This window comes from Eupeodes corollae, chromosome 3 (assembly GCF_945859685.1).
Source record: "Eupeodes corollae chromosome 3, idEupCoro1.1, whole genome shotgun sequence".
Lineage (NCBI taxonomy): Eukaryota > Metazoa > Arthropoda > Insecta > Diptera > Syrphidae > Eupeodes > Eupeodes corollae.
In genome coordinates this window covers 82,739,735-82,766,156 of record NC_079149.1, presented here as the reverse complement: position 1 = coordinate 82,766,156, position 26,422 = coordinate 82,739,735, and the positions used below count along the sequence as shown (strand labels likewise).

At 32.3% G+C, this 26,422-nt stretch overlaps 1 protein-coding gene across 2 annotated transcripts; it reads left to right on the top strand.

Annotated features, from left to right (window-relative positions):
• Nucleotides 1-1,328: 1,328 nt before the first annotated feature.
• On the top strand, nucleotides 1,329-26,422 carry LOC129949593 (LIM/homeobox protein Lhx3). Of its 2 annotated transcripts, none has more exons than XM_056061149.1 (7): nucleotides 1,329-1,825; nucleotides 18,136-18,310; nucleotides 18,375-18,574; nucleotides 18,658-18,850; nucleotides 18,944-19,095; nucleotides 25,136-25,327; nucleotides 25,394-26,422. In XM_056061149.1, the coding sequence occupies exons 1-7, from the start codon at nucleotides 1,717-1,719 to the stop codon at nucleotides 25,582-25,584; spliced, it is 1,212 nt and encodes a 403-aa protein (XP_055917124.1). In that variant the 5' UTR covers nucleotides 1,329-1,716; the 3' UTR covers nucleotides 25,585-26,422. The 2 variants fall into 2 exon arrangements, with proteins under 2 accessions (XP_055917124.1, XP_055917123.1); XM_056061148.1 differs by having other exon boundaries at nucleotides 18,372-18,574.

The window sequence follows — 26,422 nt, the reverse complement described above, 5'->3', positions numbered from 1 at the left end:
CTCCTTTAAGTTTCCAACCCCATCTAATCCTAAAATAAATCCTCACTACCAAAAGCTTTTGTATCTGTATTCTATTTTCCGTTTCGCCTTTTTCGTCTTGAAAGAACCCTTACAATCCTCAAATTTATTACTTACCCACTAAATAAAAATACAGACCAACTAATTTACAAACGGAATTCTCTTATGTAGGTATATTTAAACTTTAAAGATAACTTTTTTTGCCAGAACGCAACAGGGAGGTGGCGTTTTTATTGTGGGCTTCATGTATAATGTAGTTTTAAACCATCCCCTCCAATGCGTTAAATAAAAAAAATACTATTGTCTACAAATTATATACTGCGAAGAACGTTTGTCTGCAAAATGAAGGCTACATTCCATTACGTCCCAATGGATGGAAAAAAATACTTTGAGAGGTTTCAACTCATCCTCCTGTCCCAATCCCAACTCCCAACCTGTGTCAGGCAGAATGATTTTACGAGTATGCCCAGAATCAACTCTAACCTCTTTCAGCTATATTTCCGATCATCAATGGAGTTTTCCTTCATCTAAAGCAGTCACTCCGCTTTTGTTTTTATACAAAAGATAAAATATTAAGAAATCGGTTGGGGTGGTAAGTAGATACTAAATGGGGGGGTTGCGAATTCCATGTTCACAAGCTTTGCTATTACATACATATAAAAAAACATGCTGTACCTACCTACAGAAAAAAAACACCCTATTGTTAGTTCTTATACGTATCGTAAATACAGTTATATATATATATATATGATTCTTTGCAAGTTTCTTTCTTTAATATCTCTTACATAACGTATTGAAGGTTTGGGGATTGTTATCGTAGTTAAATTATCTAACATAGTCCAAATGTATGCACACGGTGTACACTTGTAGAGAGTAACAATTGCACACATAGATAGCTCTTTAAAAATAACCCCATTTGTTGAAAAGCCACACCCTTAATTGTAACCCAACAACCAATCCAGAATTGTATTGTATTGTATTTTGTATTATGCGCCCTCTGTCTGTTCAGTAGAAGTGCAGATAGACGTTATTAAAGCTGAGCTGCTGGAAAGCATTGAAAAAGATGACACACGGTCTTTCGTATAGAATATAGTCTGTGGCCTGTGCCGCTTTGCCTGTGCGTATGTAGTGAATTATTTTATTTTTCTCTGATGGGAATATTAAAAGGGGGAGAGAATTTTAAGGGTAGGGCTGGGCCGACCAAACACACCCCTGTTTTTCCAATAGCATTCCAGTGAATCTTGGAAACGAATATTGACATCTATTTTTGGTTTTTTCTAATTCTGCTTTAGTCTTTATCATGAGATTGACTACGCGATGATCATTTTGAAATGCGGAACTAAGAGTATGTCAATGGTCAAGCTTACGGGTTAAAAACGGCCAAATACATGTAACAAAAGAAAACGTTTTTCTTTACGGTTCGGTGATTTATCTCTATACCTACCTACGTTTTTCCGTGGATTATTGAATAGTGCATAAAGTTTCTGCAGAGAAAGTGATATAATCTATCAAATCGTTTTAATTACCTGCTTAATAATTGTTTGAAATATAAGCAAATGAAAAATCGATGATATGGATACCTTTACTACAGCATCATCTAGAATAATGTTTACAAATTCTACTTTACCAGAAACTGAATGTTTTTGTTTTTTAATTTAAAGCTTTTTAGCTTATTTTAAAGAAATTTTTGAAACTACAATGGAACTTTTAAAGTTAATGATGTATAAAAGTGAATTTTTAAGTAGTTGCAAGAGTGAAGAGCGGGTTCCGCCAATCAATTTGGATCAGTTACCAGTGTTTTTGCTCTGTAAGTAAGATCAATGAATGAAATGTACCTAAACGTTAATTCAAGTTTATAAAACAAAGGTAGTTCGAAAACTCTTTGCGAATATATAACGGTTTTTTGAGGTCTTTATTTTACACCTTTCTGAGGTAAGCCGCCGCCAGTGCACAATTTCGGGATTTTGTTTCTCAAGAAACAGCAAACGTGTTAATATTATAATTATGGTTTTCTAAGTTCTGTGTTGTACATAGTCTGAAGTCTTGTCCGAATTTTTTAAGGCAAAACAGTTTTAAAACATAAGAACCTAAGTCCGTACCGGTGAAAAGTCATAACCTAAATCAATAAATTAATTTAAAAAGTATTCATGCCCTGCAACATCATTATTTAACTAGCTGCGTAAAACGTTAAGCTTACACAAAAGTTTATATAAATAAAACAAATTGGTGGCGCAACAGTCCGTTGAGATCTATGAATTAGTAACTTACAACTCTTAACCATTCCTGTGACGTGCGAGTAATGTTGTCACGAATATAGGGGACCTACAGTCTTAAGCCGAATCCGAAAGGCTAATTTGAAAAAAAAAAAACACTTTTCATGAAAAGAATTATTGATCTTTGAGGATTTGTCAATTCTTCGTAAGAGGCTGTACTTCGTCAAAAAAAAAAAACGTTATATGGCACAGGCGGGTATTAAACCCAAGACTTCTGGCATGACAGTCCTACGCACTTACGGTCACTAAACGGGTACTACTAAAAGTTTATTCAAATAACCTTTTCATTCCCTTAAATACATTATGCGCAGTGTAGATTTTCTGACAATTAAGGTGTGTGACAGATTATACGTATTTATGTCTTCAGACATCCGAGTTATTTATCAATCGAAACCGGATGTCTATATATGAACTTTTTAAAAAGCTAGATCAAATATGGCAAAAGTCGCATTCAAGAATAAAGTTAGAACTACAAAAGCAAGGCAGTGATATAAGCTTATACAAAAAAAAGATCGCTTTAAGTCTCCCAAACAATAACAATAGACTGTTGGCAATAAAAACAACACGTTATTGTTTAAGTTAAAAGTCGTCGTCAAATAATAGTTAATTCTTATTTGTATACATTTTGTTTTAATTCAAAACTCTTATTTGTTTGAACTACGTTTTAATTCGTTTCCTTTTTCTTTTTTATTTGCATCGTGATGCGATAGTAACGTTGATTTTAGTGATCTGGGATAACATATGTAGAAGATTTCTCTACAAGCCTAACTCTATTTTTTCGTTATGACCTTTAAAAAGTTTACAAAAATAAAAAAGATAATTTCAATCTGTAGGTATTTGTTGCTTTAAAACGCTGCATTTTTATTCCTAAATAAATGTTTGTGGTAAATTATTCCAGATTTGGTAAATTTCTCAGTAAATAAAAAACAGTACTGACTCCACGGCCGGCCGGTGCGCGGCGCGCGGTCTTTAAAATTTTCAACCACTTACGAAATAACAACCAAAGATTTTCAATCAAAGAAATGTTGTTTTTTTTAAAAAAAAAAAAAAACATTTCAAAAACACTCATTTTAAAAATATGTTGTGAAAAAGTATCATCACTAGGGCTAGGATTTTGATGCACTTAAAAATGCCAAATATGCTCTCAAAAATTTAAAATATGCATTTAAAACAATATGCCCCGTTACTTATATTTAAATTAATTATTATATTTACTTGTAAAAGTAGTCTGTAAGAGTTGTACTCTGCTTGATGAAATAAACTAAACTTAATGGTTCACTTGTTTGGAAAAAGAACATTGTGTTGTGGTTTTATAAAAAAAAAACTCAGACTTTATTCTAGGAATACAAAATTACATTAATTAAAACATAAAAATAAAAGTTTTCATTTCAATTAAAACAAAACAAAAATATTCAAAATAACACACAATTCATTGTTAAACTAAATCTAATTTTCACAATTCCGTATGCTTTTTTCTCAAAGATCATGAAGTTTTTTTTTTTTGCAAATTTCTGAACTTAAAGCTTTGATGATTCGATGGCTAAAATATCTTGTACATAGAAAACGATCACTCCACATCAACAGATGTCAACGAGGCATTCTTTAGAAAACATATTTCTTCAGCTGTTAAATCCTCAACATACCTCGGCACAACTCAAAGAAAAAAAAACCTTCATATATTTTTAATTTTTAAAAAAACATCATTTTTCTTCAAAACATTATTCAGTTTTTCTTTAATAATTTCAATCTGTAGGTATTTGTTGCTTTAAAACGCTGCATTTTTATTCCTAAATAAATGTTTGTGGTAAATTATTCCAGATTTGGTAAATTTCTCAGTAAATAAAAAACAGTACTGACTCCACGGCCGGCCGGTGCGCGGCGCGCGGTCTTTAAAATTTTCAACCACTTACGAAATAACAACCAAAGATTTTCAATCAAAGAAATGTTGTTTTTTTTAAAAAAAAAAAAAAACATTTCAAAAACACTCATTTTAAAAATATGTTGTGAAAAAGTATCATTACTAGGGCTAGGATTTTGATGCACTTAAAAATGCCAAATATGCTCTCAAAAATTTAAAATATGCATTTAAAACAATATGCCCCGTTACTTATATTTAAATTAATTATTATATTTACTTGTAAAAGTAGTCTGTAAGAGTTGTACTCTGCTTGATGAAATAAACTAAACTTAATGGTTCACTTGTTTGGAAAAAGAACATTGTGTTGTGGTTTTATAAAAAAAAAACTCAGACTTTATTCTAGGAATACAAAATTACATTAATTAAAACATAAAAATAAAAGTTTTCATTTCAATTAAAACAAAACAAAAATATTCAAAATAACACACAATTCATTGTTAAACTAAATCTAATTTTCACAATTCCGTATGCTTTTTTCTCAAAGATCATGAAGTTTTTTTTTTTTGCAAATTTCTGAACTTAAAGCTTTGATGATTCGATGGCTAAAATATCTTGTACATAGAAAACGATCACTCCACATCAACAGATGTCAACGAGGCATTCTTTAGAAAACATATTTCTTCAGCTGTTAAATCCTCAACATACCTCGGCACAACTCAAAGAAAAAAAAACCTTCATATATTTTTAATTTTTAAAAAAACATCATTTTTCTTCAAAACATTATTCAGTTTTTCTTTAATCGCTGCACCAAAAGACCCTTGAACTGCAGCAATCTTATAAAAACAACTGGTTCAATAAGATCCACTTATATTTTTAAGGAATTTTTTCCCTCGAGCTGTACAATTACATCGCACAAGAAAGTATGGTTCGAATTCATGAAAATAATTTCACTCTTTAAAGAAGGTTTCTTTAATGCCTCTTTTTTATATTTGTATTCCAACGGCATCCGAGTCATCAAGCGCATTCACAACGTCATCAAATTCTTCATAGTTCTTGGCGGAGTAAGCTACAGCTTCCAACCAAGTTCCCCACCTGGTGACAATTGGCTGTGGAGCAAGAGGAATCAAGGGATACCTTGTATTCAAATGCTCAACGCGAGATAGTGATTTTAAAAATATTTTTTTTTTCACTCGAGATTAAAGGATCCAAATTTTTAAAATTACTTCTTATCTGTTCTGCCACTCTATGTAATGCATGCGCTTAACACATTACGTGAATCAATTTCTGATACAAAATGTTTAACCCATGAGCGGCCTTTACCATGATGGAAGGGCAACAGTTAAAAACAGAAGTATTTTGTTTCTTTTTATGCCAAAATAATTGACAATTTCGTCAAAAATTTGGGCAATCGTGGAATAGTTTGTTTTCTCCAACACGACAACATTTAGCAATACTTCTTTGCGTAAATCTTGGTTTAGGCTTAGCACACCTGCAACAACATTGGTCACGTTGAACAGAAGTCCTTGAATGTCTGTGGTTTCATCAATTGAAATCCATATATATTCGTCTTTTAAGTCGGATTTTATTTTTCCATTAGTAAAATGTTAAAGAATCTAGCACGATTTCTTTGGTATATTCAAACAACAATTTTCTCAAACTGGGATTACTGAGTTTACTTAACCTTAACGGAATATCAGCTGCAACAAATGCCTCACACATATATGTACGTATTAAAATTACTTTGTGTGTTTTGAAACGAAAGGAGTTGCTGCGAGTTCGTAGAATTCGAAAGTTTTAATAGAACCCCATAGATTTCAGTTGTTTTATCATAGGAGACCCCTTTGCTTAAAATTTTACAGAAAACAAATTTCCATCATTTCTGAAAGTTTGCGGGTTGTCCGAAAAATATTTCTTCAGAACTGCACTTACAGACGTCTTTGCATTGTTCCTGAAACAACTACAAATCACTTACTTCTTACAATTCTACTCAAAAGCAAATCTGAAATTTAAAACTATCCAAAAGAAAAATTCTGTTTTCAACGAAAGATCATTGACGACGTACATATGTACATAAATTAAAACTTAAGAACAGAAAAAAAGAAGGACCACAAAATTACAGCTATTTCAGCTTACTCACCAAGAAAAAATAATTAAAAAAATGTTGCCCACTGGAACTGATTAAAATATGAAGTTAAACACACGAATTTTTGTATGATTGCTTCGATTTTGCGACATATGCAAAAATATGCATTTATTATTGAAAATATGCAATATGCATTTATCATGGGATATGAAAAAATATGCACTAACGATTAAATACCATTTTATAGTAAACTTAATGATTCGTGCTTGTGTTTTATTCCTGTTCTTCTAACTGTTCTCAAAAAAAATATGCATTTGCATGGAAATCCTAGCCCTAATCAACACCTTTAATATCATTAAGAGTAAAAATATGTTTAAAGTCAAAATTAAAAGTTGCCGAACTAAAGCTGCACTAATTTCCATGTCCATGTGCAATTTTAATGTACAAAATTCTTCTTGGCTCCTAGTTTTGAACATGGTTAAAAAATAAGCTTGTTGTTATAAATCCTACTCACATAAGAAAAACTGGCAACAAGTTAGAAACGCTTACAAAGCCCGTATTCAATATTTCGCAGGTGACAGATAACTTTTGTTATTGATTTCTAGATTCACAAGTCTGGTCCTTACATAAATCTTCAACGGATATGTATGATATATAGTCAATAAAAGTACATGAATTTAAACTGCATTTTGGAAGCTTACTCTCGCAATCAAATGATTCAGCTAGTATCTCATACGCTCTTCCTCAGCGACATGTACCAGAGTTAGATTACCCCATTGAGCTGCACGAGATATATTCTGCTATATCCTCATCAAAAGATTTGAAAACTCCTGGTTTTGATGGAATACCGTATGCATTTTATAAAAATGTATGTCCATCTCTTATTGAAGAAATACAGAAGTTATTCACTGAGATTCTTGAAACTGCAACGCTACCATCATCTTTCAGAAAATCCATTATATACCCACTGCTTTTAAAAAAGGAGATACAAATGTTGTGTCAAACTATAGAGGACTTTCATTTTCGATACGCTCTATAAGCTGTTTACTAGAGTTCTCATAAACAGACTGTCAGCTTGATTAGAAAAAAACAACATCATCAATGAATTTCAAGCTGGTATAGAACCAACTATTCTACTGTGGGCCAAGTTTATAATCTTTCATGCATAATTTAACTTTAACTCTGCCAAAAGAAGAAACTCTACGTTTTTTTCATCGATCTTAAGGCTGCTTTTGATAGCATTGACAGGAATGCTCTTATTTATAAGCTATCGACTCTGGGAATATCTTTAAAGATACTGGCTACTATAAAGTTTCCTTACTGCAGCTATTTGGGATGGTTCGTGTTCTTCCCACGAAGAAAGGTATTCGTCAAGAGTGTGTGCTAAGCTCTCTTCTTTTCGTTCTGTTTTTAAATGATCTTCATGCGCAAATTCCAATCGATATTGTTTTAGACGATCCTCAATTTAACCCCCTCTTATTTGCGGACTGTAGGTACTGTTGTCAGATAATCCTTCCAATTTGCAACAGCTAATTGAGTGTTTTAAGACTTACTGCATTCAATGGAATCTTGAAATAAATCTTGATAAGTCGGAAATAGTAATATTTCGCAATGTTGTTGTACTGTGCTCAAGTTTGGGAATACCGGGAATACAACCAAGTCGAAAAATTGCAGCGTTTCTTCATGAAAAGATGCTTTTTGCTGCCGATAATACTCCTAATTATGCTCTGCACATTGAAACTGGTTTACCGAAGGGTTTTCTAACGTCCTTCCAGCTACATTTTTCTTTCATAAGACGAAATCTTCAACATTCATTTACCCAACATTTTATCGAAAGCCATTATAAATAAGAAAATCTTCTGGGCTAATGAATGGTTGGATCTTTTTCTTTACTTGAATTGCCCAGCTTACAAAACATTCTCTTACACTGGACTAAATTTACAGCTAGTGCGACGCACAGTCTCAATTTCATGATTTCCATCATTTCTAAAGCTCGCTGCGGGCTCCTTAATATCAATGGAAGAGCCTTCCAAGGATATACAGATGGAATATTTACGTTATGTAATATGGATGAATCGGAAAATACCATGCACCTTATTGGAACCTGCCTAGTATTCAAAACGTAAAGAAGCAAATTTCTTGGCAGCGGCATGGTTTCCCATTCACAACTTCTTAACATTCTTAATGGCTACTGCTACTGAAACTTATATTACTTTTTAAAAGCGTGAATTAAAAATCGCAATCTTATTATAAATGATTTTTCATAACATATATATGTACATAACATATGTAACTTAATCTACTTAATAAGGTTATATATTTTTTCAATTTCCTTTTCAACCTGACAGCCAACTTAAAGTTATTGTCAAAACTAATTTTTAACTAGCAATACTCATTTTTTGTAAAATCTTTGAATGTATGTAGAAACTTACCTACATATCTATTTTACTTAAACATATGGCAAATCTTAAATAGTATTCAAAGAAGAGTGTTCAAAATGCTTGAAGACAGTATTGAAAGAGCCAGTCGCATTTCTCCCTTTAAGCAATTTATGAAGGAATATTATCAAGTCAAACTACTGTCCAACGAAATTTGTTAATTAACTGTACTACAAGAATGTGGAATGCTTGACCACCCAGTAATTCAAAACCAATGTGAACTGACACATCCAAACGAGCCCTCCCTTTCCTTTTTATTTCTCGTATTAAGGATATCGCACTGACTTTGGTTAGTGTTATTTGTTTAACGAAATACAAATAGGCTACACAAGCTATTTTATAAAAATCAACATACTACATCCACAAAAAATAGTAGTTTGCTGAGGTTTGGATACCGGCCGGCGGCGACGCTATTAAGGGCCTTCCACATGAGAGCGAATAACGAATGGACGAACAAACGTGATTTTACACATTCCAAAAAGCCAATTTCAAACAAAAACACATTTAAATTAAAGGAATCCAATTGATCTCATGTCAGAATGAAAAAATTTGTTCTCAAAAACAGGAAAATTTTGTAAAAACAAATTGGAAGTAATGAATTGCAGTGTGGTTGCTACGAACTGTCAAACTCTATTCGCGTTCCACGTACCATCCACACTGCAACGAATAAATTGTTCGCGCTCAACTTAACCTCAAAATTATACCACTCTTGTTTTGTTTGAAAAGGGTAATTATAAATTGACAATTCGTCGAATAGAAATAAAGCTCATTTAAAAGAAAAGTCAAAATATCCGAACATCCACAGTTCGCAGCTCATACCTCATATTCCAGATGCTTAAGGCCATATTTTTTCGTCGATGATAACGATCGTCACGTTACTGCGAACTGTTTATTAATTTATTTTGTATTTCTAAAAAAATGTGTGTAGAGTTTGAATATCACATTAAATTGTTTGTGCTTACAATGAGGGTGTGATCTGAGCCTAAGCATCATCTGTTTCCTCCCCTTTTTTATTTTGACATTTAAACATTACAATACTTTTAAATTTGTTACATTGGGTAGGTTCAGGTAGCATAAGGGACATCATTTGCAGTCAATTTCATTCTTTGGACGCACATTTTTACCAACGCAACTATAGTTATTTTTTTAAGTGTCATAATTTCAAATTCAGAACTTTATTTCCCAAACCTCCCATTTTAGTTCATAGTACAAAAAGTACCAAACAAACTATTGACTACAAAGCACTCCTCAAGCAAGCTACAAGTCCATCAAGATTTATATTTTGTATTGTAAAGAAATATTAGTAACTTCTTTTCAAATTGACAAGGGACACATTTACAGAATGTATTAAATGAAGTTGTGCAGAAAATAAATAAATCATAAAGTAATAAAGTTCAGCTTTCAGTTGAATGAAAAAACATTATCAACTGTCATTTTGACAGAAGTAGACTTGACATGATAGTTAGGGAGATTTTTCTTGACTAGCTTTCCAGTCAAATTTCCATTAAAGTTGCTTTAATTGGAAGGTAATTTTTTGCCAGCTGGACAATCAGATAATAGAAACTTTCAATTCCCTTATATCGTCTAAACCTGCCCATTGAGAACTTCAAAGGAATATTTTTGCCATCATAAATGTTGTTATATGTACTTCAAAAATTAATCATTTTTATTGAAAACATGTTCAATATTTTGAAAAGATGATTTTTGTAAGATAATGAAAGGCAGAAATTTAAACTGAATGTGAACCCTTTCCTGCAAAAAAAATGTAACTTATGAAAACTATTCAAAAATACCATATTTTATGTCAAAAATGTGTTTCAAGAAAGTAAACAAATCGTTACCTAGTTCTATCTTGTTCAAACAGTTTTGTTCTATCTCATTTAGTTTTCAAGTTATGGAGAACTGTTTTGTTCAATTAAACTTTTTCTGACCATTTTGAGTATCACTTTTGTTCAATAAATCACTATTAATTTTTTTTTTTGTATCATATTGAACAATTCATTGTATATCTTTAAAATTATATCTTCTTATTTCTTACTTGTTCAATATGCACAATTATGGATTTTTTGTTTAATATCTTTATATACTTCATTTATTTCTATTTTCAATTTTCAAATAGAGACAGCGAGAAAACCTTTTTCCTATATAGCATCTGGTCTCATTATTATTTTCAAAAATGGTTGGGGAAGATCCAGAAAAAAAACGATTATTTTGTGGTCCGATGCTTGCATTTTGCAAAATAAGAACAGAATGGTATCCTTAGCCATTCTTAAATTTATAGAATATAATACCAGTATTGAAACAATTACACACAAGTATTCTGAACCAGGCCATTCGCAAATGCAAGTGGATGCTTAAGGAACTTGGAAGTTTACAGCCTTGGACTTGGAAGTTTACAGCCCCGTTTCTTTGATAAGGATTCTGAACTGAATGAATTACAGCAAAATTAAGATTGCGCAGTTTAAGAAACAAGATTTTTCAAATTTTAATAAATCTAGTCTGGATCTCAAAATGGTACCTTTCAAGAATTGCAGACAAATTGAATATATATTATAAGACAAAACATAGTGAGGATTTTCAAACGGTTAGAATCGCTAAAATTATGAGAGGCTCAATGTGTAATATCCTTCCTACTGTCGTACAAAGTGTTTTCAACATAAAGCCAAGGAAAAGAAAAAAGACTTTCAAGCAATGTTACCGTTCATGTCTAACAAACAAGATCAAGGTTTTTACGAAAAAAATAATAAGAAACCATTAAATAAAATGTAACTATTAACCCTGGACAATAGACCCAAATCTAGCCTAAAATCAATTTTATCTAGAACATTCGCAGAAATAAAACACAAATTTCACCTCTAAATGCTTAAAAGCTCCTCCGGCTAAATTAAAAATGAACTTATCTTAGCGTTTAGAAGTAAAATGTATGTTTTATTTCTACGGAATTATTTTTTTTTAAATCGACTTTAACTAGATTCGGATCTCTTGATCAGGGACATTGAGTTCTATTATTTATTTTTATATTATCACCTTAAGCTAATAATAATTGCTTCTCTAAATTCGGCTTTAGCTTTTTGTTGGCAGAGTCAAGGATTGAAATGACAGTCCCACGGACTAACCATCACAGCATGCTACTTGTCTAATATACGGTTGACAAAAAAGTCGTACATTTGTTTCCCTCTTTTCGTTGAATATAATATGTAGGTGTATTGAATGGAAAATTTCAAATTTGGTGGGTGCATAGCCTCCATTTATTCGGTTTAATTCAAGGTATAGACTTTAACTAACTTAAAAGCTAAGTAACTGAGTAAAGGATGCGGCTGTTGAAAGTGACAGTTTTGGATACGATGTTTGAAACAAGAAGTGCTTTTCAATCAAAAAGTTTCCATTTAAATTGGCATTTCGCATGTAGCCATGATAGGTGCAGTAGGTGCGAAGGTGGGAAGGTAATAGAGGTGACTAATTCTCAAATTAAGGGGGCTAGTGTTAAGGAATATAGATTAAACATTTAAGGATGTTTAATAGAGCCAGAAAGTAGACGATGGATAATCAAGGTGTCAGATATCTGGCTACCGAGGTCTTCAGATTAATTAATTTAAGATGGTCTTGATAGAAAGGAAGGAACACCTCATGGTATCAAAATAGGCCTCAAAAGGCAAGTCGAAGGAAAAGTCCTTGAACGCTTTCAATTCCTAAAATATGTAGGAATTGGTAATTGGATCGTACTTGAGAGGCATATTTAAGAAGGGGACGGATAAAGGTAATGTTGAGATATCGGGAAACTTAGGGGATGGATAATTCTTTTGGTCAACGTTTTACAAAACGAAAAGCTGAGTTGGCTTTGAGTATTTTATCATCAACATGAGCACGGATATTTAAATAAGGTCAAAGAGTGACAATCTAATAGCTGTGAGTTTATCTTCAAAGATAAATATGTTCAAAACTAGTGATTTCTTAAATTCCAATAGTTTCATTAAGACGGAGAACTGAGAGTTAATTTTTGTAGCGAAACGAAACCAGTTTATATTAAATTTGCAGGTAGTCTTAGTTATGGTAATAACAGAAACAATTTAATTTAATTTTCAATTTAAAGGTTTCTTTATTTTCACAAATATTCAAGATTTATAATAGTTAACCCACAAAGCACAGTGCTTATCTGCAAGCGGTTATAAACAATAGTTAATATTTTATTTTACATGGTGATTAAATTTATGATGCAATTGAAATCTTATTTTGAGAATAATAAATTTTACATAATCTATGTATTAGGTATTTAGTATTACTAATGTGACTTAGAGAACAAAATACAATTCTACCAGATGTTTTTTTAATTTCTTTCTTTCGTTTCTTAAAATTTCGTATGCTTTTCAGATTCTGTGGTAATTCATTAATTATTTTTGGAGCAATGTATCTGAGCTCTCTATTCCCATATAAGTTGAAAGTTGACGGGATTTCAAGCATCCCAAGTGCTCTTCTTCTAGTATTTAGACTATGTCTTATTGGCTGGAGGAATCTTTGGTCATCCATATAATGTTGTAGAGTAGTCCTACGATATATTGCGTTTACATCTAGAACTTTGAAGTGTGCATAAGTAGGTGTAATGAGTTTAATCAGACGATGTTGGAGATTCAGTATCTTATCGAGATGTGTTTTTGAAGCTTTTCCCAGGCTAGGATTCTATATCGAATTCGAGATTCTGCGAGCGAATAATAAACTTGCTTAAGTACTTCGAAGTTTGAAAATCTTTTAAGGTAAACCAAGACAAAAAGGCTGTTTTTTATTAGAAGGCGTAAAGTGTTAATATGTTTACGCTAAAGAAGATGTTCGTCTATGATAACTCCAAGATACTTTATCTTTTTGACGATTTCGATTGGTTGGTTGTTGGCTGACAATGGACAGTGATCATTTCGGTGATATATGTATGTTGAAAAATTCCGTATAGGTTTTGGTGCAAGATTTGATGTTTGCTTGCAAATAAATTGAGTCGTTTGACAATTACTTCCTCTAATCATTTTTCTACGGCCGACATGATAGAGATCAGCCTATAGTTTTTGGTTTTACTTTTTCCCCCTCCTTTATAAATAGGCCGAATAATTGAAGATTTCATAAGTTTTGGCACACAACCCTGGATTATGCTACGATTTATTATTACTTGTACAACCGGTGCAAACATTTCGGCGTTCATTTGGAGGTCAATTGGTCTTATGTTATCTGCCCCAGGTCCTTTTTTGGTATTTACATTGCTCAGAATTTGGAATATCTCTTCTCTGCTGGCCTCTTCAATGAAAATACTCTGCTGTACTTGTAAGTTTTCATGGTTCATCGTTTGTGTTTAAATGTTGCACATATGCATAATGTTCTTTTACAATACCTTTTTTACCATTAATGTTGGTTAAAAAGTTGTTTTGTGTAACGTCATCGATTGAAGCTTTTTTTCTTCCCAAGAGCTCATTTATCACGCTCCATGTCTTCCTTGAGTCGTATTGTGCATTTATAAATGTTTGTTTATAAAAGTTGGTATTTATGATTTGGATGCTTTTGTTTACAAAATTTTGGAATTTTTTGTATTCGCGCTGATAACTTTGGCTTTTTGGACTATGTTTCCATTTTCTATAGAACTCATCCCTTTTCTTACACATATCGATTACTTTTTTCTTTGTTTTCTTATATTTGGTTGACTCTGTATATATGTTGTTTATTTTCCGTACGAATATCTCATAAAGAGATTCTATATTGTTTTCTTGAAGCATGATCTCTCAATTTGTTTGATGTATAAGCTCATTAACTATCAGTTGATTAATATGAACATCATCGATTTCTTCGATCATTCTATTATCATCTAGGCTTTTTGTAGCATAAAGTATGGCACAATGATCGGCAAGGTCAGTTTTAACAACTGCTGAGAATATTTCTTGTTTCGTTAGACTTACGTACGAGTATATGTGATCAATCAAAGCAGATGTATTTCATCTTGGATCAACACATTTAGGCCGCGCAGTGCCGCCGTTTTCCGAGAAAAAGGTTATCAAAAGTACAACTTTTCCGAAAATTGAAATAGGGAGGGAAACCAATTGACTCCTGCGAATCACTGATTTCAAATATGGTTTTAGAGTTTGTCTTTTTTTGGTGTTGTTAGACTTTTGTGAAACCACTTGAAACTGTCTTATCCGGAAGCCCTGGACTCCATGGTTGTGAATATGTTCATGACAGACGTCTAGGTGGTCGAATTTTTCCGACAGAAGTCGTTGGCGAAATTGCGCTTAATTGGAGTTTTTATACTTTTGTGAAACCATTCTTCTGACACACGAGATTAAATTCGAGGGTTTTTTACGAGATTTAGTGGTGTTTTTCAATATGTTTTCTTGTTGGTAATCAATTGTAATAGACATATACACTGCCGATCAATTAAATAAACTCAACAGGCTTTGTCTTTTACACTTTGATTTTCTCTTCATTGCAAAAAGCTATAGTCCCAACTTATGTTGTTTTTTTTATAGCAAACAGTTAGATCACCTCTTGGCTGCAGAAATTTTACAATTATTTTCTATTCTTATTTGCATTTGTTTTTTCCAGCAAAATGTTCTTTTTGGGAGATAACCAGAATAATCTCAGAGGTTGTGACTTTAGTTAGCTGTTTAAGTTAAAGGGTCAATTTAGTTGTTTTCGTATAATTATCGATTGAGTGAACAAAAATGGGTCGTGGTGCAGCTTTAACTTCGAAGGAAAAGGGTAAAATATTAGCCTATCACGACAGCAAACTTACAACTGGTCAAATAGCTGAAAAAATATTGTAGTAATAAGGAAATCGAAACATCTTAAAAGATTGAAATTAATAAAAAAAAACACCGCTTACCGAGTCTTGTAAGCATATTCGCTGTCTTTTTGGTCGGAGTCTTATGTCATGGAGTGGTATCAAATCGTTTTTTATCTGATGAAAAACGCTTCAATTTAGATGGACTACAAAGAGCGTCTGGAACTAATTTATCATTGGATCTCTTAAAGTCCCTTTACGATTCAATGCCTTACCGAATTTATGAAGTGATTTCAAATAAAGGTGGCTACACCTATTATTAGCTTAGCTCAAAAGATTGTAAAAGTGCAATTTAGTACTAATTTTTTGAAGAATCTGTTATTTAATTAAATTTTAGACCTTGAGTCTATTTGATTGATCAATAAAAAGTGGCCCTTTTTGGAGTTTCATCCAAAAACTTTTTTTTTCTAAACAACCCTTTGACTTAGAATTTTAATTTTTGTTTAATTAATTTTGAATTGAATACTGAAAAAATATATTTTCATAAACTTTTTTAGTGTTTTAATAAAAAAAAATCAATATTCTTGTTAAAAGCCTTGAGTCTATTTGATTGATCGGCAGTGTTCATTAATTGAAAGCTTTTCAATCCCAAAAGCCAACATTTAACAACTTAGAATATCGCAATAAAAGTTGTATATGTTGTATTGTATATTATATTATATAATTGAAAAAGGGCTTCAAGCTTTTGACGTAAAGGTTTAGCCCAACATACAAAAACGCTATAATGTCCATTGACATTTTGTAAACTAAAATCAGACTAAATGAACTTTATTACTCTTAAATGGACATTATTTCTAAGTAGACCGTTAGCCTTCTTCAAACTTTTATATTTAATGTTCATGGATAAACGATCGTTTGAGATTTAAAGCTGTTTTCGACTTCAAAATAGAGTCTATAGCTTGTATGCTCTTTTCATGCATATAATCTGCATAAATATATTTAAATGCATGTACAAAGCTTTCAAGTCTAGTGTCATCAAATTTAATAGAACAATATCTATAACATGACCACTAAGTCATAGAAACTTTGGAAAATCTATCAATAGTATAGTATGATTTTACACCAATAGCAAAAACAATATCCGTAGTATAAATACTACCGATAAAAATTAAAAGAGAATCTTACTACGTCTCGAATGGATCTTATGTGATTTCGTTCTCAAATGTTGGTACGATTGATATTGCATTCGTATCACGATGGCAGTGTTCGTTGAGGAGTTGTGCATTTGGAATCATGTGTTTTTTATTGGCAAAAAAATTTATCTGTTACTGTTGATATTATTTAGTTTTGTTAATGAAAATGGACTTACTGGGGTTATTTTGCAAGAATAGAAAAGATAATTAAGTTTTTCTATGTGTTCACTAAAGTATCTCAGTTTAGATTAAATAAATCTTCTTGGTGTTTCCACCGCATGCAAATGGTTTCGATGTTTCTTATAAAATGCAAGTGAGATAGTTTGATTCGTGTTAAACAATGAAGATCTGATTAGTTCAGCAACATACAAGAAAACGCTACCTACTCCAAGTGCAATTTTTTTTTAATTTGATGAAAACAAAACCATATTTTTTGTACACAAACATGCAAATAAACAGACCATAATGCATTATCTCTAAAACCAACTCCTCCACACAGGTTTTTCTTCACAAATTTTGACTCCGATCCCCGACCGGAATCGAGTCAAATCAAGCTCATTTCAACTCGATTCAGTTATATAAATAATTGAGACGAGCTTCAAGCTCGCTTCAATATCACATGTTAATTTAGTAGTCTACGAACAAACTCCCTTCTTGAAGTTTTTATTTTATGTCAAAGCTGCAGTTGTTAAATTAACTATTTTTATAGAATCTCAATTTCCAGATGTTTTCTTACCATATTTCTTCTTGAAAATTGTCCATTTTATTAGTTTTATTTTAACTTTTGATTTTCACAAAACTTTTTTCTTGGAAATTTTCCACCATACTATTTATAGAATGCCAAAAAACCACGGACACTGTAGTTTCCTAGAAAACCCAATTAAAGTTTTCAAATATATCGATGTTCTATCTCGATTTGTGATAAAAAATAAATTAGAATCTCAATAGACTTTAACTTTATAGATAAACCGAGTTTAGAGATTAGAATTTTGTAAGGAAATTCTATCTTAAACTGAAATCTTAATCAGTCTTCTAACGCACCGGGAATGGATGGAAGAAATCAATCGAATTCTAATTGTTCAATTAGAAACCGAGTTTAAGAAACTAGAATCTTGTCAAGAGATTATCCCTAAGACCGATTATTCGTATATGTATGGTTATCCTTACTATTAAAGTGTTTCTTTTTATGATTTTGCAGACGTTTTACGACAAAGTTGTAAAATCTTCTCGGAGTACATTTGTATGTTTACTTCACATTAAAAAATATTGAAATCCTTCCATATATCTAAAAATGCATGCTTTGTTACCGACTTTATTGGCTTTCTCTTAATCTACAGTTGCTCTTGGAAAAGTCTACTTTAAAGACAAACAAATGAACACATTTTATTTGAAATATCTTATTTCTATCATTTGAATCCTGTTTACTGTTGTATATTTTGTTTTATCATTCAACTTAAAATATAATTTTACATAAGTTCTCGTCGACAAAATATTATTTATTAATATACACATTTTATTTAATAGCTACCATTCCGAAATGCGGAGGCTGTCATGAGCTGATACTGGATCGATTTATTCTAAAAGTTCTTGAAAGGACGTGGCATGCGCAATGTTTACAATGTAGTGAGTGTAGAGCCCAACTCAACGACAAATGCTTTGCTCGAAATGGCCAATTATTTTGTAAAGATGACTTTTTTAAGTGATTAAATCTCTCATATTTACAAAAAATCAATTGTTAATGTGTCTTTGAATTCTTGTAGAAGATATGGAACTAAATGTTCAGCATGTGATCTGGGTATACCACCTACACAAGTCGTCCGGAGGGCACAGGATAATGTTTACCACCTTCAATGTTTTCTTTGTGTTATGTGCTCGAGGACATTAAATACTGGTGATGAATTTTACTTAATGGAGGATCGAAAGTTGGTTTGTAAACGTGATTATGAAGAAGCCAAATCGAAAGGTATATACACATTTATTAATTTATTTATAGACAAAATGTATTAAAATATCTTAATATTTTTTAATAAATTCCAAAAAACTTAGGACTCTATTTGGAAGGATCACTGGATGGAGATCAACCAAATAAGAGACCTCGCACCACTATTACAGCAAAACAATTAGAAACACTTAAAAATGCCTACAACAGTAGTCCGAAACCTGCCCGCCACGTACGAGAACAACTATCTCAGGATACCGGCCTTGACATGAGGGTTGTGCAAGTTTGGTTCCAAAATAGGCAAGTAGCAGTAAGCTCTAATAATAAAGCATAGTCAGAAGAAAATTACTAATAAGTGAAATACAATTTTTATTTTTTTTGATGCGTCTATAGGAGAGCAAAAGAAAAACGACTGAAAAAGGATGCGGGTCGTACTAGATGGAGTCAATATTTCCGATCGATGAAGGGTGGTGGTTCCCCGCGAACTGACAAGTTTCTAGATAAAGACGAGTTAAAAGTGGATTACGATAGTTTTAGTCACAACGGTAATTATTTACTTTTTTTTTTATTTTGTCTTTTAAATAACCAGTCTTTGAGAAACAATATGAGATAGAAATATCTAAACACAGAACAACAAGAATATCGGTGTCAAAAAAAGGTGACCCGGTGAGCAAAGTACGATAGTCTCGAAAATTCCTAATTCAAGCCGAAAATTCATTCTTCAATCTCGTTTTTTATAAGCCTCAAATTCTAATAAGATTTAAGTTCAGTATTTAATCGGTTCATTTCAAGATTAAAAATTCTTATTTTAAGATCACACATTCTTAAATATACCAAAAAGTGGCTGTCCGTGATGGAGTGGGACACACTTAGGCCAGTTTAATAGCTTCTGCAAAAGTCATTTGATAATACGACACGTGGCGTGCCTTCCTATTAGACAGTGCCCGGTTATGATACCGATTATCGAACTTATATGCGATCTGCTTAGAAATAGCAAGCACCTTGATCAATTTAAACCTAGTGTATGCCAGATGTGTTTTGTGTCCTGACACGTGGTGATGATATTCCACCAGATGTTGTCTTCTTCCATAGCGTCTTGCATTAGCAATATGTCAGCATTAGCCAAACGTGGTAGAATGGATTTTATTGTACCATTTCTACCGAGTTCATCTGCTTTCTCTGTAATGTCTCCATGACCCGGCACCCAGCAAATGTTAATATTAAAATGTTTTGACATCTCCGTCAGGGATGATCGACAGTAATGAACCGATATAATATGTGTAGCCTGACTATCTGAAATACGGCAATAGGGATATCAGATGTTGATCTCATGTTTTCTTTAAGCCAGGGTAAGAGATCTGGTACGGCCAAAAGTTCCGCCTGAAACCTTGCGAACACTAAAAATAAGTTTTTTTAGTTTTATTTAAAGAATCAACGAGCTTAAAACATGAATCTAATATTTTTGTATATTTTATTAACTTCCCATAGGAAGTTATTGTAATGGGTCCGATTTGTCAAATTGAAAATTTTGACATTTCTCGACGTTTCAAGTCCCTAGAGTCGAAATAAAAGATTCTTAGAAAGATGTATGTGCGTGCGTGTGTACTTACGTTCGTACGTCCGTACGTTCGCGACGTTTTTTTCGTCGTCCATAGCTCAAGAACCAGAACAGATATCAATTTCAAATAAATTTTGTTATACAGATAATGCAGAAAGATGCAGAAAGGGCTCTCAAGAAAATTGCGTGGGTGGTTTTTTTACCATAGTAGTTTAAAAAAAGGTGAAAAATTTGGTTAACCCTAAATATCTTACGAACCAAAAACGCTAGAGACTTAAATTAAATTTTATATAATATATTGTAACGTTATTTCAAAGAAGTATATTTTTTGAAGAAAATTCATTTAACGATTTTTTTTTTATAAATCAAAAAAAATGAAAAAAAAATTTGTCACCTCCAAAAATTTACGACTAAAATATGATTTCATCTCCAAAATAATTTTGTGCAACGAAAAATAATGTTTTTGACATCTGATAAAATGTTGAGAAAAATCGAATTGACAGTTTTTTTACATAAAATAATAACCTAAAAAAAATTAATAAAAGTTGATTTTCGACTCAAATATCTTTTCAAAACTTTGAGATATTGGCTTTAATTTACTTTTATCTTTCAAAAAATATTGTTGTCAACATTCACTTAAATTTTTAAAAAAATCAAATTTACAGTTTTCTTACAAAAAAATAGAAACCGAAAAAAAATTAATAAAAGTTAGTAAAAATTGATTTTCGAATCAAATATCTTTTCAAAAATTTGAAATATTGGCTTCAAACTAATTTTATCTTAAAAGAAATATTGTTTTCAACATTGGATAAAATTTTGAAAAAAATCGAATTGACAATTTTGTTTACAAAAATAAAACTCTAAAAAAAAACAGTACTAAAACTTGGTAAGAATTTACTTTCGACTCAAATAGCTTTTCAAAAATTAAAAATATTGGCTTCAAACTTATCTTATTTCACAGAAATTTTTTTTTTTCGATATTCAGTAATTTTTATATAAAAATCCAACAGTCCGTTTTTTCATTAAAAATAAAATCTACAAAAAATAGTACGCAAATTTGGTAAAAATTGATACGAGTACATATAGACAAACTTTTAAGCAAGACAAATTGACAGACGGGATGGGAAGTTATCAGTGTGGGTCGCATCCCAGCCTCTTTTTTCGGACTGATTTTAGTTCAGTCAATCTTTAGTTAAGATTAACTAGTCTTGCCTTCAGATCCCATTTGGTACCCTTCTCCTTTCTATAGCTGAGATCACACGATTGGTCAAATTTACCGATTTCGGCCGACATTTTTCTGTTCACATTTGGTGACAGAAATTTCGTGTGCCGAAAATATTTTTAGGTGTTCACACGATTCCTGTATTTTAGCCAAATATTTTCTGCGATTAGGTATTTGTGCACTGCAAAAATATGACTGATATCTGCAACCCTGTTCAACAGCTGATTAATTGTGTATATGTTATATCTATAATTAAATACAATTAAAACGATGTCCATACCGAAAAAAAATAAAATAGGTGCCATAATGTGCATTTGTGTACATTTAATTGAAAAAAAAAAAAAGAATAAAGGCACGGAAGCGAAGTGTTTGGTTGCGGGATTGGCTCCTGAAAATTAGTATTGATGGCACTTGCTTCTGTAAAAACTTTGGGGGAGTTCCAAGAAATCGAAAATTAGAAATTTGTATTTAAAAATTTCTTTTGAATGAATGAAGCTACTTTTAATGATCTGCTTAGATAAGTTTCTCCACAAATCAAAAAAAAATAACACCAACATGCGCCAAGCTATCGGTTCACTTTCGAATAGCACCAAATACCATATCTTTGTTTATGCCAGAAGTGTGTTAGGCCAACTCCCAACAACGTATATAAGCAATTAAGCCAAAGAAATTCGTCAGGAATTTGAGCAATACTTCATGTTGGCTGCTGGTGAAATACCTTACCAATATAAATGTCTATGTTAAAAAAAAAATGTATGACATATTTATATGATTTCATTAAATTTCAAAAACAATGTAATCAGTTTATGAGAAAGTAATAGAATTTAGCCATCATCTAACTCTGAAAGCACATCCATGGTGTTTTTCATTATAGTAATGTGTAACTTTTTCGCCAAGGTTTTTTTTTCAATTCACGCAGCTGGCACGCTAAATACATGCCGAAGCTATGCCACTGGTCTTCTGTATCAAATGACAATAACTTTGCTGTTTGTTGCAAAACAGTTTTTGCCGTTCATTTTTGTGTAGGAGTTGGAGATGATGAATGTGACGAAATTGGAGTAGCAGGCAATTCGCTGAACGAACCTAGACTATCACTGGCAATGCAAAGTGTTGACACCGATATTGTGTTCTTTTCTCTGTCATGATTGTGATAAAACTGCATGGCAGTTCAGAAAGACCAATAAAGTTTCGTGGTCGATGCACCTTTCACCATGCCGTATTCACATTTGCCCATTCCGCTTTACATTCATCTACGTCACGGCCAGGACATTTAGTAGCAACATCTCGCCTTGCATTTTCTCTTTTGGCGGTCCTTGTAATCTGCTGAAGAGTATTCCCAAAGGCATGAATTGCTTTCAATTATTGTTATTAAATTAAAGACGTCTTCTGTAAACCATGTAAACGGTGATTTTTTAAGAGCTTGAGAACTTTAAAAAAAAAAAAAAACGCATAAAATTTGCAAAATCTCATCGATTCTTTATTTGAAACGTTAGATTGGTCCATGATATTTACTTTTTGAAGATAATTTCATTTAAATGTTGACCGCGGCTGCGTCTTAGGTGGTCCATTCGGAAAGTCCAATTTTGGGTAACTTTTTCGAGCATTTCGGCCGGAATAGCCCGAATTTCTTCGGAAATGTTGTCTTCCAAAGCTGGAATAGTTGCTGGCTTATTTGTGTAGACTTTAGACTTGACGTAGCCCCACAAAAAATAGTCTAAAGGCGTCAAATCGCATGATCTTGGTGGCCAACTTACCGGTCCATTCCTTGAGATGAATTGTTCTCCGAAGTTTTTCCTCAAAATGGCCATAGAATCGCGAGCTGTATGGCATGTAGCGCCATCTTGTTGAAACCACATGTCAACCAAGTTCAGTTCTTCCATTTTTGGCAACAAAAAGTTTGTTAGCATTGAACGATAGCGATCGCCATTCACCGTAACGTTGCGTCCAACAGCATCTTTGAAAAAATACGGTCCAATGATTCCACCAGCGTACAAACCACACCAAACGGTGCATTTTTCGGGATGCATGGGCAGTTCTTGAACGGCTTCTGGTTTCTCTTCACTCCAAATGCGGCAATTTTGCTTATTTACGTAGCCATTCAACCAGAAATGAGCCTCATCGCTGTACAAAATTTGTCGATAAAAAAGCGGATTTTCTGCCAACTTTTCTAGGGCCCATTCACTGAAAATTCGACGTTGTGGCAGATCGTTCGGCTTCAGTTCAAGATCTTTGCGTAAAATCTTCCATGTGGTCGAATAACACAAACCCAAATGCTGCGAACGGCGACTAATCGACATTTCACGGTCTTCAGCAACACTCTCAGAAACAGACGCAATATTCTCTTCTGTACGCATTCGTGTGGTTGGTTTAATGTCCAATAAAGTAAACTGAGTGCGAAACTTGGTCACAATCGCATTAATTGCTCACTTGGTCGATTATGTAGACCATAAATCGGACGTAAAGCGCGAAACACATTTCGAACCGAACACTGATTTTGGTAATAAAATTCAATGATTTGCAAGCGTTGCTCGTTAGTAAGTCTATTCATGATGAAATGTCAAAGCATACTGAGCATCTTTCTCTTTGACACCATGTCTGAAATCCCGCGTGATCTGTCAAATACTAATGCATGAAAATCCTAACCTCAAAAAAATCACCCTTTAGTTGTCACATGAGTTCGCTTTAGCTTATATTTTTCTGGCGTTGGTGTTGCTTCCTTTGTCTGTTCACCTAAATTTGTGCACACGAAATTGGCCAAATTCATCACTTCTTCTTCATATGTGTTCTTATGATCTTAAAAATTAAAAGCAATAGTTATCAAGTATTTATATTTAAAATAAATGAAAATATAAAAATTTTTATGAATAATCCTGATGCAAGAAGCAGTGGTGTCTGTTTTTTATCAAATCAGTACTGCCAAATTTCAAAATTATATAATAATAATAAATTATGAAATCATTATTAAAAGATCGTAATTTTCAACAAGAACAAAACATTAAATGCACTTATCTGCTTTCATTTGTCACTATGATCGAACATTAAGTGGCAGAACAAATTATTTGCACATTTAAGAATATTTTCTGTCCTCATCAGTGTATAAACAGTTCACACGATTGGTACACGACACCTCATTTTTATCTGCCTATCTGCCAAAAAAATTGTCATATCTGCCTTTTTCCCAATATTTTCTGCTATTCACACGGTCTGTACATACAAATGGACAAAAATCGGTACATTTGACCAATCGAGTGATCGCAGCTTATCCCAAGATTTAATTTTGTTGTCCTTGAGTAATTTTGTCGAATTTAAGTAAACGAAAATATAAATTTATCGAAATGGTAAACCTTAATCTTATTAAGTGTTTTACTCTGCTTCCCGAACACCCATAGTGTTTTTCGATATTGCATGAATACCCTTAACTTCCTAACTTTGAGAAACAAGAAAAGTACTGGAAGGGGCTTAGAAATCAAGACTCAGTTGATTGACAAAACCATTAAATAATTCAGATTAAGTAATTTTGTTCACATTCATTTAATATTATAGTCTCTAAAAACTACTTCGGATAAAAGAAATATAACATGATAGTGCCTCTCAATTTCTTTGCATTTTGGCTGGCACTGGATGTTTTGAGTCGAAACAAAGAAACCATTCCCAACAACGTTTAGCATACCTAAAATTATTCTTTTTTAATTAAATACAACGTTTGCACTTTCTGAAATTATAAACAAACTTTACTAGCTTTCTATAACTTCCTCGAACATTCATAAAATCCATGCATTTATATGGTTTTATTTTACTTTTACAGATCAAAGTAATGACAGCTATAGTACCGTTAATCTAGGACTTGAAGAAGGTGCTTCTCCACACAGTGTAAGAGGTTCATACACTCGTGGAAGCGGAAGTCCACACATCTATCCACCCAACCACTCACCTCCAGCAATTGGATCTGGGCATTCTTTTGGATCATATTCAGACAACATTGTTTATACGCATTTAGGTAGAATATTATAATTTTATTTTTTTCAAATTAAAACCGAACTAATTAAAACAATCTTCATTTAAGGTCATTCTGTGAATTCAGCAGCAAAAACTTCTGGAAATCTTCATGTGATTCCTGCAAGTGGTATATCAGATTTGAGTAATGACTCCAGTCCAGCACAAGGTTATCCCGATTTTCCTCCTAGTCCTGACTCATGGCTGGGTGATTCAACTAGTGCCAATGCAAATTCATCAACACCCGCTGTGCAATACTGATATACAACTATAATGGCAATGCTTAAAGTCTCACGCACTAGCCTATCCTCATCTCGATCATGTAGCATGTAGATTACCTAATATGGACATTGATCTTTGACTTTCTTTTTGGGGAAATTTCTCGAAAATTATTTAAGAATTACAACATTTAATTTTATCATTGAAGGAGATTTATGATAATGAAATTATAGATATAATTGAGTGTTTTATCTTTTACCTGTTGACAAACTTTTGTAAGCTAAAAAGTTCTAATCAATACTCTTTAATCCTTTTCATAACAATAGCATAGACATTCTGATTCTAATTATCGACTTTTACAAAGTTTTCTTTTATTATTATTATTTTTTAGTATATGCATTTCAAAACCTTCAAATCTTCATACAGTTTTCAAGTTAAGAAACATTTATCTCCTTCCAAATATTTGTGATTTATGGAATTCAAACACCTTGTGTTCTCATTCTCGATCGTTGAAGTACATTATGTGTGAATAGTAAAAATAATTGTAGCGTACAAATAATAATTTATTTTTGTGTTTAAAACAAAACAAAAAATTAATTTTGATTTGTCTTTACAAATGTTAAGATTAAATCTAGTTCCTTTTTAAGTGTTAAACATAATTAAGCCGTTTATGGTTTATTGGTCATACAAATCTGTAAGAAAACAAATAAAATAGTTGTATAAGAACTATTACTTAAAGTAGGTATACAAAATAACAAGTTTTGCTTTAAATTAACATTAGGTACATTAAGAAAGAAAGAATGAATGCATGTATATTTATTAAAAAACAAAAAACCAAATAAACTAAAATAATTAAAACCACTGTGACATAAAACTAATG